Genomic DNA, 20,000 nt, shown 5'->3' with positions numbered 1-20,000 from the left:
CGGGCTGCTCTCCCCAGCGAGAGCGCGTCGCTATACTACAGCGCCACCCATTTTTTTGGTATTTGTTCCTGCGTGCAGTTTTATTTGTTTTTCCTATCGAAGTGGATTTTTTCTACAGAATTTTGCCAGGAACAATCCTTTTGTTGCCGTGGGTTCTTTTACGTGCGCTAAGTGCATGCTGCACACGGGACCTCGGTTTATCGTCTCATCCGAATGACTAGCGTCCAGATCACCACTCAAGGTCTAGTGGAGGGGGAGAAAATATCGGCGGCTGAGCCGTGAATCGAACCAGCGCACTCAGATTCACTCGCTTCCTAGGCGGACGCGTTACCTCCAGGCCATCACTCCACTGTCTTGAGGAGGAAGACGATAATGCATCAGGATGACTGTTGTCAACATCATTACTATCGGTAGCTGTATTCCTCATTGTTTTGTCACAACAGATTTCTCTGTGTGAAATTCGGGCTGCTCTCCCCAGGGAGAGCGCGTTGCTACACTGAGAGCACCACCAGTAGTAGTAGTAGTCGTTGTCATTCTTCGTCAATCGGATGAACTATAAATCCGACGTTCTGTGTGCAGCGTGCACTTAGTGCACGTAAAAAAACAACAACAACACGGCAACAGGAGGGTTGTCCCTGGCAAAACCGTGCAGCAAAAATCAACAAATACACTTGCAGAAGAAAAAAAAAAAAGAGAGAGAGAGAGAGAGAGAGAGAGAAAGGTGGCGCTGCACTCTGTCGACACGCCCCCAAATTTCACCTTGGTAAATCTGTTGTGATATGTAATAAGGCAGTTCCTCTTCTTCTTCTTCTCCTTCTCCTTCTCTTCTTCTTCTTCTTCTTCTTCTTCTTCTTCTTCTTCTTCTTCTTCTTCTTCTTCTTCTTCTTCTTCTTCATGTAAATACCACAGGCGGATCTGTGCACAATATGTACAAAGAACTTCAAATATTATCTGTTTACCTACTTATTAGATATAACACATTGATTCTTATGCATAAGATTTTTCATAACTCATGCCCACAATATTTTGAAATCATTATTTTGTTTCCAGTTCCTACGTATATCAGACAAAGCTATTGTCCCAAAGCCTAAAATTGATTTATTAAAGATGAGTCTCTCATTTCATGGAAGCATAGAATGGAACATGCTTCCAAAGACATGTCGTCAAATTCCAGCCATATCTCTCTTTAAAACTAACATAATCATATTTCTATTCGATACCTATTAACCTACTCTCGGTCTTTTGCAAATGCTTGCTTGTATTCAGTCCACTAGCTGCCATGCCATGATGAATAAAAAATGTATGTGTGATCGATCTTGCAAATGAACAGTAAGTACGTGTGTGTGTTTTTGTGTGTTTGAGTGTGTGGGCATGAATGTGTACGAATGTCTTTGCTTGTTTTATTATGTGTGTGTGTGTGTGTGTGTGTGCGTGCGTGCGTGCGTGCGTGCGTGCGTGTGTGTGTGTGTGTGTGTGTGTGTGTGTGTGTGTGTGTGTGTGTGTGTGTGTGTGTATGTACGTACGTACATGATTAAGTACCAATTGTTCTTTTCATTGCTTTGTTACTTTTAATAGACTATTCCAGTTACTATTCTTATTCGTCATTTTATTTCTTTATTTCTATGTTTTATGTCGTTCTTATATTCCTCCTCCTTTTCTTCTCATTATCATCATCACCATCATTATCATCATCATCATCATCTTCTTCTTCTTCTGCACACTTGAATGCATTGTAGATCTATATATGTATGTATGTATAACTTTCGTTGTAATCGTCACGAGCTCCATATCTGGGAGGTATGAACATATAAACTATATGTTGTATGTATTGCAAGTATTAGATGAGACCTTGCTTTAGTTGTGTGAGTGTTTTTGTTGTTGTTGTTTTGATGATTGTTTTGAACGCGTAAGACACACTTAGAGAATTAGAACTGTAAAAGCTTGAAATCTACAATGAATTTACTGGGATATGTACAATAAATCACAATGCTGAACATTATTATGAACGTCAACTACATCTATCTATCTGTTTATCTATCTGTTTATCTATCGCTCTCTCTCTCTCTCTCTCTCTCTCTCTCTCTCTCTCTATATATATATATATATATATATATATATATAGCTAGCTATATATATGCTAACAGAGATTTGAATAAGCTTCTCTAATAATTATGGGCACGTCAACAAGAAGCAAACTAATTAAGTAATCGATCGAAAAACAATGACAGTATGGTGGCTTGGTGTGCTTTGTGTGCTGTTACTAGTTATCTGTTAAGACATGTTATACCACTGTCTTCGATCGCTGCTACTCAAACACGGTGAAAAAAATTACCAACTGTATGTCGCTGGGGGGGGGGGGGGGGGGGGAGAAAAAAAAGTGAGAGAAAAAAAGATAAATTTAAAACAAAGAAAAACGAAAAAAAAAAAAAAAAAAAGGAACTGCACATCATCTTTGCAGTAGCTTGGAAACGTTCATTTTGTGGGTTGTGATAAATGTTGATGAAAATTGATTCGTTATGGATTTCGGTAGGAGAGTGTGTGTGTGCGTGTGTGTGTGTGTGTGTGTGTGTGTGTGTGTGTGTGTGTGTGTGTGTGTTGTGTGTGTGTGTGTGTGTGTGTGTGTGTGTGTGTGTGTGTGTGTGCGCGCGCGCGCGCGCGTGTGTGTCTGTGTGTCTGTGTGTGTGTCTGTGTCTCTGTCTCCCTCTCTCCCTCTCCCTCCTTCTCCTCCTCCTCCTCCTCCTCTCCCTTTCTCTCACCAAAGCATTTTTGTCAGGAAGCTTATTCGCATTGGCGCTGCACCAAGCATGCAAACACACCTCCCACAAAACCTCGGGGGGCGGGGGGGGGGGAACCAACCCCAAAAGGCCCAGGGTTAAAGCCTTGCCCCTGGAGGCAGTTAGCCATTTTGAGGGAGGCAGATACTGGGCAAGGAACTGATGGATAGGATTTGCAAGGCAGATGGCGGGTTGCCATAGATTCCTTGTCCTTGTGACTGTTTGTTGTTGATCCTGCTTCTGCTGCTGCTGCTGTTATTTTTTGCTCTTCTTCTTCTTCTTCTTCTTCTTCTTCTTCTTCTTCTTCGTCTTTTCATCGCTTTGTTACCTTTGATAGACTATTCCAGTTACTATTCTTATTCGTCATTCTTATTATTTTATTTCATTTTGTTTTATTTCTTTATCCTTATGTTTTGTGTCGTTCTTTATTTTTATGTTTTGTGTCGTTAAATGGACAGAATTGTAAAAAAAAAAAAAGGCCTTTACTGTGCCTAATTCTGTACCCATTAAAGATTCAATCAATCAATCAATCAATCTTCTTCTTCTTCTTCTTCTTCTCCTCATCATCCTCATCATCTACAAACACTACTCCCTCGCAGGACCCCCCCCCGCCCCCCCCAAGATATTGGGCAGGAAGAGTGGAGAGAAGCAGTAGTATACGAAGGGTTAGTGGCACATCCTCCCTCTCCATTATTCTCCTTTTTTTTTTTTGTTCAGATCATACCATTCCTCCTTCTCATCCTCATCCTCCTCTTCTCCTTCTCTTTCTTCTCCTTCTTCTCCTGGTGCCAGATGCATTGCTTGGTTCTAACTTTTTGACTGTTACACGTGACTAAATGCCTACGTTGACCGAACTACGCCATTGGTCAGTTCCATACTGACACACAGTTAGTAGCGGGTTACGACCATACTAGGCTCTTCCGTCCGAGCAATACAGCTGGCTCCTGATCCCCACAACATCTCACATAGTGCAGGGTCCGCCGTTCGTGAGGGCGAGCACTGAATGGAAGGGGTTGGATAGGATGGGGGGAGGGTGAGGGTGAGGAGGGGTGATGGCCAAGAGGTAACGCGTCCGCCTAGGAAGCGAGAGAATCTGAGCGCGCTGGTTCGGATCACGGCTCAGCCGCCGATATTTTCTCCCCCTCCACTAGACCTTGAGCGGTGGCGGGTCTGAACGCTAGTCATTCGGATGAGATGAAAAACCGAGGTCCCGTGTGCAGCATGCACTTAGCGCACGTAAAAGAACCAACGGCAACAAAAGGGTTGTTCCGGGCAAATTTTGTAGAAAAATCCACTTCGATAGGAAAAACAAAAGTGCACGCAGGAAAAATACAAAAAAAAAAAAAAAAAAAAAAAAAAGGTTGGCGCTGTAGTTTAGCGACGCGCTCTCCCTGGGGAGAGCAGCCCGAATTTCACACAAAGAAATCTGTTGTGATAAAAAGAGAAATACAAATACAAAATCCTCACCTACCTCAAAATGTTTTTCTTGTCCACGCGTTCATCCTCCTTCTTCCTCCTCCTTCTCTCCATCCCCATCTTCCTCATCTACAAACCATCATCCCCTCACCCTGTCAGGATTCACCATACATGATGGCAAAAAAAGTGAAAGGACGTTGGGTGGAAAATCCTCGACCCTTTCTTCAGAATTCTTCCCTTGTTTAAGTCTTCTTCTTCCTCCTACTCCTCCTCTACATGCTTCTCCTCACTCCCCTCCTCTTATTCCTCCTCCTCCTCCTCCTCACTCTGGAAACATCTCCTCGCATTTGATATACAGCGTTTCAACAATTTACCGAGAACTGAAAGAATCTGTGTCAAATGTCCCGCAAAATGATATTGGTGATGAATGTCATTGCTTGTTTTTTGTGTCCCTTTTTTGACATCAGGAGGAAAAAAAATGTTTACCTGCATTTTATAGAACCTGGCTAAACACTATTAAATTCCACTTACTGTTTTCTGAAAGAAACGAAAGGACATTGATCAAACCTTGAATCATTTGTCTCCAATACTCGCATCTCTGTTCCAACGAAACTTTGTACATTGATAGAGAAATCTTTTTTTTCTTTTACTTTTTCTGTTGTGATGGAAAATGATGGTTAACTCTCTCCATACGAACGGCGAAAGAGACGACGTTAACAGCGTTTCACGCCAGTTACCATCATCAAAATATTGCAAGCGGAAGGCTCTTATACTGAAGAGGTGAATGTTGACAAAGAATACCACAATTCTGACGACGGAAGCTAAAGGTTGGGTCATTCAGACACCCACTGGACATCCCAGGGGTCTGTGTAGAGGAGAAGAGAGGACTGGCCGTACTGAGTGAGTTAATGTGTGTTTGACTGATATGCTTGTGTTGGCCTTTTGTTGTCTTATTTGTAGTTGTGTTGATTTTTTTTTCTGCTGTTGTTGTTTGGTTTTTTGGTACTTCATGAGATCACTCTTTTTCTTGATATGGTCTGTGTTAAAGACGTCAAGGTTAAAAGATTCAAAGAAATTTGATCCTTTTGCCCTTTTTGGGGTGTGGAGGATACAAATACAATACATTGAATGACGACTTCGGTCTCCGGAACAGGCAAATATTGCACACCCACGCACGCACACATACACGCGCGCGCTAATGATAATGATTTGCAACAAAACAAATCAAACTTAAACTTACAAGTATGTTTTTAGAAGTGACAAAAGTCACACACCCTTTCCAAGTTTTATGAATTTACTTAAATTAAGTCGTGTTTTCTTCCCAGCACTGAAAATTTTTTGCATAAACCGAACATTGACATGTGTCATTTATATTTATGTGGTATCAATCTACTTCAAATTACAGCATTTGGGGGGACATTCTAAGCAAAATGTATGTTTACATGCCCCCAGAGGGTACATGAAATAAACTTTTTGCCTTGCCTTCTTTATTTATTTTATTTTATTTTATTTTTTTGTTTGTATTATTTTTTTTTTCGAGGCCTGACAAAGCGCATTGGGTTACGCTGCTGGTCAGGCATCTGCTTAGCAGATGTGGTGTAGCGTATATGGATTTGACCGAACGCAGTGACGCCTCCTTGAGCTACTGATACTGATACTGATACCCGCCTTGCCTTGCCTTGTTCAGGACCCGCCCTACGTCATGGCCAAGACGGCTGGGGGTAAGGGCTACGAAGGGCTGGTGGTGGACGTCCTGGACAAGCTGGCAAAGAGCGCCAAGTTCAAGTACGAGCTGACGGTCATCAACGGGACCTACGGCCACCAGGAGCCGGACAGCACGTGGTCAGGACTCATCGGCAGCGTCGTCACTCTGGTCAGTCGGTCATGGAGGGATTGGGGTCGTTGTGGAGGCTGTGGGGGGGCGGGGGAAGGGAGGGCTGGGGGCGGGGGGGGGGGGGGTTGGCGGCGCTAGGGTATTAGGAGGGGGGGGGGGGGAGTTGTGCTTGGGGTTTGACAATGTTGGTTGTAGTCTGTCCGACCGAACGCACCGGGCCATGACCTGGACTTGGGGTTTTTAGGGTTAAGTTGGGTTGGGTTTTTTGGGGTGGGTTTGTTTGGGTTTGTTAAGTCTGGGTTGGGTTTTTTGGGGGATTGGGTTGGGGTTTGTTGTTTTATTCGTTTGAGGTGGGTTGCGTTGGTTTTGGGGGAAGTTTTGGTTCGGCTGGTTTTGGGATGGATTGGGTTGTGTTAGTTTTGGGTTTGGTTTGGTAGGGCTTCAGCCCTAGGGTTTTGTTTTTTTGTTTTTTGTTGTTGTTGTTTTTTTTTTTTGTTTTTTTGTTTTTTGTTTTTTTTGGGGGGGGGGGGGGGGATGGCTTTGGTTTTGGCTGGGTTGGATGGTTTTAGGTTTGATTGCGTTGTGTGTGTTTTTTGTTTGTTTGTTTGTGTGTGTGTGTGTGTGTGTGTGTGTGTGTGTGTGTGTGTGTGTGTGTGTGTGTGTGTGTGTGTGTGTGTGTGTGTGTGAATTCAGAATTCAGAATCAGAATCAATTTTGATGTCAATTAAACCTGAACAAGGTTTATAAGACACGCATGCAAAGTTACATGAAACCACGCACACAAAAAAAAGCAAACCAAAAATAGATAAATGCTGAACAAGACATTGAATCACTCCTGCACGCTATGGCGTTTTTGACAGCAGTTACTGACAAATTTCCCAAACTGTCTCACAAGTTTGCCTTCCAGTATTAGCTGACTGGGTTTAATAATATTTGGAATGTAATTTTTAATTTTTTGTGTGAATTCTATTCTAATTTCTTTGTATAATTCGCAGTCATCTAAGAAATGAAATTCATCCTCTATTGTTTGACATTGTAAACATAGTCTCCTTTCTTTTGGAATGTTGAAATATCGGCCTTTTTCTATTGCTAAATCATGACAGGCTATTCTTAATTTGCACAATGATTGTTTTTGATTATAATTAAGATATCCTTCAAGCAAATAAAGCTCGGTTCTGTATTCACGAGTAATTTTATTATAGAATAGTAGTTTAGATTTATTTTCAGATTTGTTTCTCTTCCAGAATAAAACATATTCATATTCTAGTTTATTCATTATAACGTGGCTAAGTCTATGAATATTGAATGTTGACTGATTATTCCAAACGTGTCCTAAACCAAGATTCTCTAATATAATTTCAACGAAATTAATCCATGTTCGCTGTTTTGTTTCCTCTGTAAGCATGTCATCATACACAATTTTGATATACGAATTTTCTCGTGCCTGTGTTATGTGAAACCAAAATTTTATTACTTGAAAATTGTGTGTGTGTGTGTGTGTGTGTGTGTGTGTGTGTGTGTGTGTGTGTGTGTGTGTGTGTGTGTGTGTGTGTGTGTGTGTGTGTGTGTGTGTGTGTGGATGATTCTGGTTTGTGTTTGGTGTTGGGTTGGTTTTTTGGGTTGGGTTGCGTTGGTTTGGGGGAAGTTCTGGGTTTCACTGTGGTCTTAGTTTTGGATTGGGGGGCCGGTTGGTTGTGTTTTGGGTTGATGTTTGGTTCCGGGCTGGTTGTTTTGGGTGTGGTTCGGCTGACTTAGGGTTGAGTTTGTGGTTCAGGGTTTTCGAAATATCAAGATAACGCAAAATCAAACACTGTCATTGTACAACTGATTGCAATTGAACATCACTGGGCTAGGGGAAAAACGTAGCCCTCTCACCCCTTTTAGGGTACAGGCTGTCAAAAAGAAACATAAAAGATCTCTGCTGAAAAAATAAAACAAAGATAAAAAACAACAACAAAAAAACTCGACCCTGGTTCATTTATCTACATTACATGCAAACCACAGTATCAAAATAAACGTCCATACCATGATTGCAGTTTTTTTTTTAGTTTTTTTTTTTTTTTTAAATTATCTTCTTGTGTGTTGTTCAAATATCGTCGGGGAGGGGGGGGGGTTGCAACTTCCGTTCTCTCTCTCTCTCTCTCTCTCTCTCTCTCTCTCTCTCTCTCTCTCTCTCTCTCTCTCTCCAACAGACAAATAAAACCACCACCACTACCACCGACATCGTCAACAAAAAACTGACGTACCGGACTAGCAAAAAAGCCAGAATCACTAAGATCATGTGGATATACATATGTACATATATATATATATATATATATATATTTTTTTTTTTTTTTTTAAACTTCCGTATTTGTATTTTTCTGCAGATATTTTTTTTTTATATCTCTTGTTATCGGCCTATGCCCTAGTAGGGGTGAAAAGGATGTAGATTTAGCAAGGGTAAATTGGAAGAATAGGCCATGCCTGAAATCTTAATCCTTGGAAAAAAATAAAAAATAAAAAAATGTTTTGAGTTCTGAGCTCTCTCTCTCTCTCTGCGATGTCTTTACTCATCAGTGTCGATATAGGCAGTCAAACATTTGTAATTTGTTATGCCCATTATGCAAATAATCAACTGAAGATGGGATCCATTTTGTGCTCAGTTCTTGCTTGGGGTGTGGGGTGTGTGGGGCGGGGGGGGCGGGGGGGGGGATGGGAGGTTGAGGGGGAGGGGGGTGAGGAGGGGTGGGGGGGGGGAGCATTGCAAAACAATCGTGAGCACAATATTCTAGAATCGATCATTGTCATTGTCCTGGAAAACGTGCAGCCGGCGGACATGGCAGTCGGGGCCATTGCCCAGACCCACTCCCGGGAGAGTGTGATGGAGTTCACCCACTGGTTCCACTCGTCCAGCGTGCAGCTGCTGATGCTGCGCCCCTCACCCGAGGAAGGACCCGGGGCGGGATTGCTGCTGGTTCCTTTCTCCACGGCTGCCTGGATTCTGGTGATTCTGGCTTTCTTGCTGGTCAGGTACGTCTGGGTTTTTTTGTTGTTGGCTGTTGTTTGTTGTTGTTGTGATACTTATTTATCATCATTATTGCCTTTTTATTTTATTTATTTATTTATTTATCATTATTTTTATTATTATTATTACTATTATTATTGTTGTTGTTGTTATTACTATTGTTATTATTATTATTATTATTATTGTTGTTGTTGTTGTTGTTGTTGTTGTTATTATTATTATTGTTGTTGTTGTTGTTGTTGTTTCTTTTTTCCTTTTTTTTTCTTTTTCTCAGGCCTGCCTAAGCGCGTTGGGTTACGCTGCTGGTCAGGCATCTGCTTGGCAGATGTGGTATAGCGTATATGGATTTGTCCGAACGCAGTGATGCCTCCTTGAGCTACTGATAATGATACTGTTGTGATGGTGTTGTTGGTGGTGGCGTTGTTTTTGTTTGGTTGGTTGGTTAGTTGGTTGGGTGGTTGTTGTTTGCTGTTGGATTCTAGCTTTTATGCTGGTCATGCGAGTCAGGTTTCAGTTGCTGTTGTTGTTGTTGGTTGTTTTGTTTGTTTGTTTGGTTGTTGTTGTTGTTGTTGTTCGATTCTAGCTTTTATGTTGGTCAGGTTTTTGTTGTTTGTTGCTGTTGTTGTGATGGTGTTGCTGTTCTTGTTGTTGTTGTGGTTGTGGTGGTGGTGGTGGGTTTGTTGTTCTTGTTGTTGTGGTGGTGGTGTTCTTGTTGTTGTTGTGGTGGTGGTGTTCTTGTTGTGGTGGTGGTGGTGTTGTTCTTGTTGTTGTTGGTGTGGTGGTGTTCTTGTTGTTGTTGTGGTGGTGGTGTTCTTGTTGTGGTGGTGGTGTTTTTGTTGTTCTTGTTATTGTTGTGGTGATGTTGTAGTTTTTTTTAATGTTGTTGTGGTGGTGTTCTTGTTGTTGTTGTGGTGGTGGTGGTGTTGTTTGTGATACTGCACGCACTAACACACACACATACAAACACAAACACATACACACACACACAGACACACACACACAGACACACACACACACACACACAGACACACACACACACACACACACACACACACACACACACACATATTGAGAGATATACGCGTTCACACCAGTGCAAGTTGAGAAGGCTTCACAGGCAAGAAGCACACATTTCTGATTAAGTTCATCAATAAGCACGTGCGCTGAACCAAAATGTCATGTGAGATGAAGTCACGGCAGTGCAGAAAGAAGAGAGATGTACAGCTTTGGAGACAACAAAACGAAACAAAAAAGACAACAAAGAGAAAAACAAACAAACAAACAAACAAAAAAAACAAGAAGAAAAGGTTGAACTGATCCAAACTGAACAATTCTCTGTCGTATTTTCCAGAGTGTATTTCATCTTTCCATACCGAATCTATAAATAGGGAAGAAAGAAAGAAGAAGTTTCAGTTTCAGTTTCAGTTTCTCAAGGAGGCGTCACTGCGTCAGTTCTGACAAAATTAATCTTTATACGCGACACCATATCTGCGAGGCTTGTAATTATCACAGATTGACGTAAGTTTATATTTGGGCCAACAGCAAAGTGAGAGCTGTATTATCAATGGTTTCTCCAGTCAATGGGAAACCATTTACAGCTTAGTCTTTTGTGAAGGACTATGACTCTCAAAGTAGGAGGCAAAATTGCACTGGCTCTTAGTGCTGCAGCCTTGTGGGCTAGTTGGTCTTTGGGAACCATCCCAACGCCGACTGTCCTAAAACCCTCTTGGCCGAGAGAGTGGGGATGTAACTTGGGCAAGACACTCTCCACTATAATCAAATTCTAGCCCAAATAGTCGGAACAGCAGTTGCCTCCTCTGCTGTTCTGATGGTCATTGTCGGACACGACTGACTATCACACACACACACACACACACACACACACACACACACACACACACACACACACACACACACACATATATATATATATATATATATATATCTGCTAGGCAGAGATGTCTGACAGGAGTACAGTCAAACACGCTAATCAGGATTTGAGTGTATGTATGTATGTATGTATGTATGAGTGCCTGTGAGAGTGAACTTTGCCACAGAACAACATTTTTTGTTACCGTGTGTTCTTTTTCACTGCTTTTCCAAGCGTGTGCTGCATAAGGGACCGTGGTTTATCGTTCATCGGAATGCTACTTCAACGACTGACTACTACAACTATTACTACAACTGGCAACATCCACATTTCTCCCCCTCCACTCCTCTGTGTGACTGACGGAGTGAACGTCCACGCCTTGTTATGAACACGACTTATTCCGTCTGGAGGGGAAGAATTGTGGACATTGCCCTGCTACTACTTCTACTACTGCTGCTGCTGCTGCTACTACTACTACTGGCAACATCCACATTTCTCCCCCTCCACTCTGTGTGACTGACGGAGTGAACGTCCACGCCATGTTGGTGAACACTACTTTTCCGTCTGGAGGGGAAGAATTGTAGACATTGCCCTGCTACTACTACTACTACTACTACTACTACTACTACTTCTACTACGCAAATCTCTGTTTCAGTGCGGGCTTCTTTCTGATTGGACGGTTCTCCCCACGCGAGTGGATACGCGTCGCTCCTGAAAATGACGTGCGCCGCGCGCGCTACAGCTTTGGACTGAGGAACAGCTTCCTGTTCACTGTTAGCACCATGATGTGGCAAGGTGTGTGTGTGTGTGTGTGTGTGTGTGTGTGTGTGTGTGTGTGTGTGTGAGGACTACACAAATTACAAGGATTAGTACAGCGCTACCCATAATATGTAAGCACACACCCACGCGCGCGCACACACGCACACACACACACACACACACACACACACACACACACACACACAGAGGCGTGTGTTTATATATATAATATGATTTTTATACACACACAGATATATATATATATATATATTGACAGAGAGAGAGAGAGAGAGAGAGAGAGAGAGAGAGGAGGGTGGGTGACCAACGTTAAGGCAGTCCTCATGTATGGCTCAGAAACATGGCGAACAACCAAGACGAACACCAACAAACAACAGGCCTTCATCAACAGAGATGCCTGCGCCATATTTTAAACATCAGATGGCCATAGACCATTTCAAACGCCTGCCTCTGGAGAAGAAAAGAACCAACCAGGTGCCCCATCAGTGAGGAGATCAGGAGGAGGAAAAAGGTCTGGATAGGCCACACCCTTCGAAAGCCTCCAGACGACACCACATGACAGGACACTTTGATGAAACCTCCCCAAGGAAAGAAGAGAGTAGGCAGACCAAAGCAGTCCTGGACAAGAAGCACGAAGAATGAGATGGACATGGGCCCGGCTGGCTGAAGAGGACAGCCCCCCCAAGACCGAGTCCGCTGTGGAGGAGTACTCTTCCAGCCCTAATATCAATCAATCAATCAATCAATCAATCAAATCAATCAAAAACACTTTGTTAATCCACAAGGAGATTAAGTTGTGCAATCACAGGCTCATTGTAAACACTGGCATAAAATCATGCGCAACATAAGAAGAGATTAAAACTAGTCAAATAAGAATTTTCAATAGCTGACGATATACTAACCCCCACCCCCGCCCCCCACCCACCCCCCACCCCCCACACACATACTCATGTTAAGACAATAGGGTATTGCACAACAATATTAACAAATGAAAACATCCAACAAAAAAAGGGTATAAGATTACTAAAAATGACATGCGCGCACGCACGCACACCCCCCACCCCCACCGCCCCCCCACCCCACACACACACATGCACACACGTTAAGACCATAAGGTATTGTACAACAATACATAAATAAAAACATCAAGGGAATAAATCGTATATATAAGTAAAATGCACACACACACACACACACACACACACACACACACACAAGGAATATCAAGAGGCATAAGTAAGTCAAGTGTAAGTCGTCAGTGTGGTATTTCGATGCAGAGAAATGTGTCCAGAAGTTACAGTACAGTAACAGAAGGGGCGGGGTTGGTCCTCACCTGTCGGCAGGTTACCGGGAGGCCCCCAAGTCTCTGTCGGGGCGCGTGCTGGCGGTGGCGTGGTGGATGTTCGTGTCCATGATCATCATCGCCTACACCTCCAACCTGACCGCCCTCGTTACTTCCCGCCCGCACGTACAGCCCGCTCTCAGCTTCCGCAACTACGAGGACATCTTGAGGGACCGCTCCCTGGACATCGGCATGGTGTGTGTGTGTGTGTGTGTGTGTGTGTGTGTGTGTGTGTGTGTGTGTGCGTGTGTGTATGTGTGTGTGTGTCTGTGTGCGTGTGTGCTGTGTTGTGTTGTGGTGTGTGTGTTGTGTTGTGTTGTGTTGTGGTGTGGTGTGGTGTGTGTGTGTGTGTGTGTGTGTGTGTGTGTGTGTGTGTGTGTGTGTGTGTGTGTGTGTGTGCGCGTGTGAGTGTGCATGCACAATTTTCTTTTATTGATATGTGCATGTATATACAGTCCAAAACATTCCACTGTACCTGTTTTTGTATAATTATTATGATATCGATTTATGTTTGTTACCTTATTATGTATTAACCCCCCACACACACACTTCTCCCCTCCGCCCCCCTCCCACCCGACCCCAATATTCCTCGAGATCACGGTACGCTTGGTGATAAAAACATATTCTATTCTAGTTTTGTGTTGACTGGTTCTGGGGATGAATGCTGAGAAAAAGAAGAAGAAGAAGTTGAAGATGATGATGATGATGATGATGAAGGGGACGATGAAGAAGAAGAAAATAAGAAGAAGATGATGATGATAGTGATGATGATGATGAAGATGAAGAAGAAAAGAAGAAGATGATGATGATGGCGATGATGGTGAAGAAGAAGAAGAAGATGATGATGATGGCTATGATGATGATGATGAAGAAGAAGAAGAAGGAGAAAGTGAAGAAAGAAAGAATGATAACAGCAACAACAATAATAAAGATGATGATGACGACGACGACTCTCTCTGACGATGGGCTCCTTTTCAGTGCGTGCAAAGTGCGTGCTGCATACACACGAGGACCTCGGTTTATCGTCTCATCCGACTGACTGCACTGACAAAAGTAGATGCTCCTCAGTTTGATTTTTCCCCCTAAGTAGTCATCCGGGGAGAGGAGAAAGCGAGCGAGAGCGGGAATCGAACCCAGACTCTCTTCATATGCATACACCTCACTTGCAGATCCAGAACGGAGATGCGGACCTTGAGCTCAAGAACAGTGACGTCAACTTGGAGAAACAGCTGCACGAGTACGTTAGCCGGAACCATAACTGGGTGGGGAACTTGACCTTCGGGCTGAGGCGGCTGCGAGACTCTCGCGGCAAGTTCGCGCTGCTCCTGCCCTCTTACAAAGCTCGATACCTGGCCTCTCACAACTGTGACCTCATCACGTTCGGCCATGGTCTGGGCATGATCAAGTACGCGTTCGGTTTCCCTGCTGGCAACTCGCTGGAGGTTCTGAAGTGAGTCAGTGTGTGTGTGTGTGTGTTGTGTTGTGTTGTGTGTGTGTGTATGCGTGTGCGTGTGTGTGTGTGTGCGCGCGCGCGCGTGTGTGTGTGTGTTGTGTGTGTGTGTTTGTTTATTTATTATCATTATTGTCTTTTAATTTTATTTTATTTTCATTTACTGATAATTATGATTGGGTTTTTTTTTTATATCTATTCATTTATTTATTCATATATTTATTTATTCACACAAAAAAATCTTCTTCTCAAGGCCTTACTAAGCGCGTTGGGTAACGCTGCTGGTCAGGAATCTGCTTCGGAGATTAGTGTGGTGTGGCGTGTAATTATGGAGTAATAATAAATAAAAAAAATTGTCTGAACGCAGTGACGCCTCCTTGTGTTACTGATACGATACTGATATTGATGCTGATGCTGATGCTGATACTGATACTGATGCTGATACTGATGCTGATACTGATATTGATACTGATGCTGATGCTGATACTACTGATACTGATGCTGATACTGATACTGATACTGATGCTGATACTGATATTGATGCTGATGCTGATGCTGATACTGATGCTGATACTGATACTAGTGATACTGATACTACTGGTACTGATACTGATACCACTGATACTGATACTTATGCTGATACCACTGATACTGATACTGATACTGACGCTGATACCACTGATACTGATACTGACGCTGATACCACTGATACTGATGCTGATAGCACTGATACTGATACTGATGATGATACCACTGATACTGATACTGATACCTGTCCACGGAACCCAGACGTCGCCTCAACTCCGCCATCCTGGCGCTGCGTGGAACGGACGAGATGGACACGCTGAGCCACGAGTGGGACCGCAAGGGAGGCAACTGCCCGGACCCTGACGGGAGTGGCCTCCCCGTGCGGCGGGAGACGGTGGGCCTGACCTTCATGGAGCTGGGTCCCCGTGACCTGGCCGTGCCCTTCCTGCTGCTCTTCCTGTGCGGACTGCTGGCTGGGGGCATCGCTGCCCTGGAGATCCTCAACGAGAAGGGCTACTTCAACGTGAGTTCTTCCTCCTATGTGTGTGTGTGTGTGTGTGTGTGTGTGTGTGTGTGTGTGTGTGTGTGTGTCTGTCTGTCTGTCTGTCTGTCTGTCTGCCTTTTGTGTGTGTGTGTGTGTGTGTGTGTGTGTGTGTGTGTGTGTGTGGTCCTGTAATTAGTTATATGGAAAAAAAATTAACCGCTTTGATTGCTTTGATTTGAACCTTGGTGAAAATAATGTGAACAGTGTGGTGTGGTGTGGTATGGTGTGGTGTGGTGTTGTGGTGTGGTGGTGAAAATAATGTGAACAGTGTGGTGTGGTGTGGTATGGTGTGGTGTGGTGTTGTGGTGTGGTGTTGTGGTGTGGTGTAGCGCGTCGGTTTACGCTGCTGGTCATGCATCTGCTTGGCAGATGTGGTGTAGTGCATATGGATTTGTCCGAATGCAGTGACGCCTCCTTGAGCTATTGATACTGATACTGTGCTGTGCTGTGCTGTGTTGTGCTGTGTTGTGTTGTATTGAATTATGTTGTATTGCTATAAATTGCGTTGTATTGTATTGCATTGCATTGTATTGTACTTTACTGTTTTGTACTTTGCATTGCATTGTATTGTATTTTACTTTGCATTCTATTGCATTGTATTGTATTGTGTTGAAATGTAATATATTGTACTTTGCATTGTATTGTATTTTACTTTGCATTCTATTGCATTGTATTGTATTGTGTTGAAATGTAATATATTGTACTTTGCATTGTATTATATTGTATTGTATCACAACATAGTTCCTAATGTGAAATTCGGGCTGCTCTCGCCAGGGAGAGCGCGTGGCTACAGTGCAGTGCTACCTTTATGTATTGCATTGCATTGCATTGCGTTGCATTGCGATGCGTTGCATTGTATTGTGTCACAACCTAGTTCTCCATGTCAGATTCGGGCTGCTCTCGCCATGGAGAGCTCGTTGATGCAGTGTAGTGCTACCCTTTTTTTTGACTTACTTGTGTAAACAAAGTGAGTCTATGTTATAACCCGGTGTTCGGTTGTGTGTGTGTGTGTGTGTGTGTGTGTGCGTGTGTGCGTGCGTGCGTGCGTGTGTGTGTGTTAAACTTTAACATTGCCATTTTCTTTGGAAATACTTTGTCTGCCAATACCGTAGTTAGCTCAAACATAGTAGGAAAAAATAATAATATGTTGTAATTCTCCCTAATTAAGCCGCATTTCCGGATCATTAACAGTGTATTTGTTTGAGATTCGTTCCGAAATCCGAACATTCTAAAAACCGCTTCTCAATGTGTTGCTTAAAGGTAGGTTGTGTTTGGTAAAAAGTCGACAGGACCTCGTTTTTTTTTTGTTCACTATTAAAAGAAATACAAATTCTGGACAGAACACAATCATACTGTGATACTAAGTACACCATCGACATTGTACTGCATATATAAATATTCTAAAGTGGACTCTGAATTAACTGAAACGAACATAAAAAGAAAAATTTAATCGGTTGTTTCTTTCAGCCCGTTGTAGACTGGTTCGTGCAGATCTAGAGATCTACCATATTTCGCGATGTGCTTGAAGGGATGGCAACGTCTTCTCCTTCACCACCGAAATAAAAGAAAAATCGAGAGATAATAAAACACACGTAAAACATGATTTGAACGGCGTTATTACGTCCAATACAACTACGTCAATTTATTGCACGAAGAAGAAAACAAATGACGTCAAATGACGTCAGATGCGCAGCATCCGTGGGAATGAGTCTGCTTGCTTCGGAATTGAACATGCATGGCTCGATCCCGCTCATGTGTCCGCCCCCCCACCCCCACCACCCACCCCTACCACTACCGCCCCCCCCCCCCCCGCCCCCCCCCCCCTCCTATTTTTTTTCTTCCAAGCTTATTTTGTAATTATATCATATTTAATACAGAACACTTTTTAACGATTTCTCTCTCTCTCTCTCTCTCTCTCTCTCTCTCTGTCTCTCTCACTCTCTCTCTCCTCATGATTCCTTTACTGGATAAAGCGGGAAACACAAGTGAGTCTTGAAGGCTTTGCCTCTTGTTTCTTCTTCTTTTCTACCTGCAAGTGTTTTTGTTTGTTTTTTTCTAAGTAGATCTTTATACAGAAGTTTTTGCCAGGGACAACCCTTTTGTTGCTAATTGCATACTGACACAGGGGGCCTCAGTTTATTGTCTCATCCGAATAACTAGCGTCGAGACCACCCACCACTCAAGGTCTAGCTGAAAGGGGGCGGGGGGGGGATGCGCGGGGGTGGGGGGGGGGGGATTGGTAGGGAATGCTGGCGAGTGTAAGATTTGAACCTGTGCTGTCAGATTCTCTCGCTTCCTAAGCGTATGCGTTACAACCGGGCCACTTACTGGAGTTTGTTGAAGTGCAGTTACTGCTTTATTTACTGGTACCTCCTTTCCTGGCTCGCTCGTTAATGTTGGAGTGGGGGTGGAGGTGGGGGTAGGGGATTGGGGGGTTGGAGGGCAGGAGGAGGAGGGGGCGGGGGGGGAGGGAGGGGAGAGGATGAAGAAGCGCTGCCCTGGACATGTGTGTGTGTGTGTGTGTGTGTGTGTCCGCGCGCGAAGCATCTTGTGTACGTACACGTTTATCACGTGCGCCGTGCGCTTTGTCGCGTGCAGCAGCTGCAGCTGCAGAAGTCGCGGGACGTGGAGGCGGGAGGGGCCGCGGCAGAGCCCCTGACCACTAAGGCCGGCACCTCCTCCACCCCCTCCGCCCCAGTCGTCATCGCTGACATCGAGGAGGAGGACGAGGAGAAGAAGAAGGAGAAGGAGAAGGAGGTGGAAGGGGAAGAAGAGAAGAAGGTGAGTTGCGTGTGTGTGTGTGTGTGTGTGTGTGTGTGTGTGTGTGTGTGTGTGTGTGTGTGTATGTTGTATGGTGTGTGTGTGTGTGTGCGTGTGTGAATGTGTGTGTGTGTGTGTGTGTTGTATGGTGTGTTGTATGTTGTATGGTGTGTGTGTGTGTGTGTGTGTGTGTGTGTGTGTGTGTGTGTGTGTTTACGTATCTGTTAACAAGCACACACAAAAACAAAGAAACCTCCAACACCAAAGCATAGATAGATAGACAAATACATAGGTAGATAGATGGAAAGATATAGATAGACAGATAGATAGGTAGATAGATAGATGGAGAGATATAGATGAATAAATAGATAGATGTATTAATAAATAAACGAATAAATAGACAAATAAATACATTAAAAAAAATTAAGATATCGAGTAGATAGGTATGAATAAACGAAATGATTAACTGAGTGAACGAACAAACTAATGAATGAATAACCAAATGATCGAACGAAGGAACAAAGAATACAAACAACACTACCTGTCAAAAGACAACACAGCAATACAAACAACACTACCTGTCAGAAGACAACACAGCAATACAAACAACACTACCTGTCAAAAGACAACACAGCAACAACAACACTACCTGTCAGAAGACAACACAGCAATACAAACAACACTACCTGTCAAAAGACAACACAGCAATACAAACAACACTACCTGTCAAAAGACAACACAGCAATACAAGCAACACTACCTGTCAGAAGACAACACAGCTATACAAACAACACTACCTGTCAGAAGACAACACAGCAATACAAACAACACTACCTGTCAAAAGACAACACAGCAATACAAACAACACTACCTGTCAGAAGACAACACAGCAATACAAACAACACTACCTGTCAAAAGACAACACAGCAACAACAACACTACCTGTCAAAAGACAACACAGCAATACAAACAACACTACCTGTCAAAAGACAACACAGCAATACAAACAACACTACCTGTCAAAAGATAACACAGCAACAACACTACCTTTCAGAAGATAACACAGCACAACAACAACACTACCTGTCAGAAGATAACACAGCAACAACAACACTACCTGTCAGAAGATAACACAGCAACAACAACAACACTACCTGTCAGAAGATAACACAGCAACAACAACACTACCTGTCAGAAGATAACACAGCAACAACAACAACACTACCTGTCAGAAGATAACACAGCAACAACAACAACACTACCTGTCAGAAGATAACACAGCAACAACAACAACACTACCTGTCAGAAGATAACACAGCAACAACAACAACACTACCTGTCAGAAGATAACACAGCAACAACAACACTACCTGTCAGAAGATAACACAGCAACAACAACACTACCTGTCAGAAGATAACACAGCAACAACAACACTACCTGTCAGAAGATAACACAGCACAACAACAACACTACCTGTCAGAAGATAACACAGCAACAACAACAACACTACCTGTCAGAAGATAACACAGCAACAACAACAACACTACCTGTCAGAAGATAACACAGCAACAACAACAACACTACCTGTCAGAAGATAACACAGCAACAACAACAACACTACCTGTCAGAAGATAACACAGCAACAACAACACTACCTGTCAGAAGATAACACAGCAACAACAACAACACTACCTGTC

The 20,000-nt window shown here is 43.3% G+C and overlaps 1 protein-coding gene across 1 annotated transcript in view; it reads left to right on the top strand.

Moving 5' to 3' along the window:
* Positions 1 to 16,473, top strand: part of LOC143284972 (glutamate receptor 2-like) — a 16,593-nt gene extending 120 nt beyond the window's left edge. The window contains exons 2-8 of the mRNA XM_076592133.1: positions 5,878 to 6,063; positions 8,834 to 9,036; positions 11,557 to 11,696; positions 13,022 to 13,215; positions 14,190 to 14,470; positions 15,260 to 15,521; positions 16,417 to 16,473. Of these exons, the coding sequence (XP_076448248.1) occupies positions 5,878 to 6,063; positions 8,834 to 9,036; positions 11,557 to 11,696; positions 13,022 to 13,215; positions 14,190 to 14,470; positions 15,260 to 15,521; positions 16,417 to 16,473 (1,323 nt within the window). The remainder of the gene's footprint in view (positions 1 to 5,877; positions 6,064 to 8,833; positions 9,037 to 11,556; positions 11,697 to 13,021; positions 13,216 to 14,189; positions 14,471 to 15,259; positions 15,522 to 16,416) is intronic.
* The last annotated feature ends 3,527 nt before the right edge of the window (positions 16,474 to 20,000 follow it).

This window comes from Babylonia areolata, chromosome 8 (assembly GCF_041734735.1).
Source record: "Babylonia areolata isolate BAREFJ2019XMU chromosome 8, ASM4173473v1, whole genome shotgun sequence".
In the NCBI taxonomy this organism is placed as follows: domain Eukaryota; kingdom Metazoa; phylum Mollusca; class Gastropoda; order Neogastropoda; family Buccinidae; genus Babylonia; species Babylonia areolata.
Note: the sequence above shows the minus strand (reverse complement) of the source record. Positions and strands in the feature narration are given on the sequence as shown.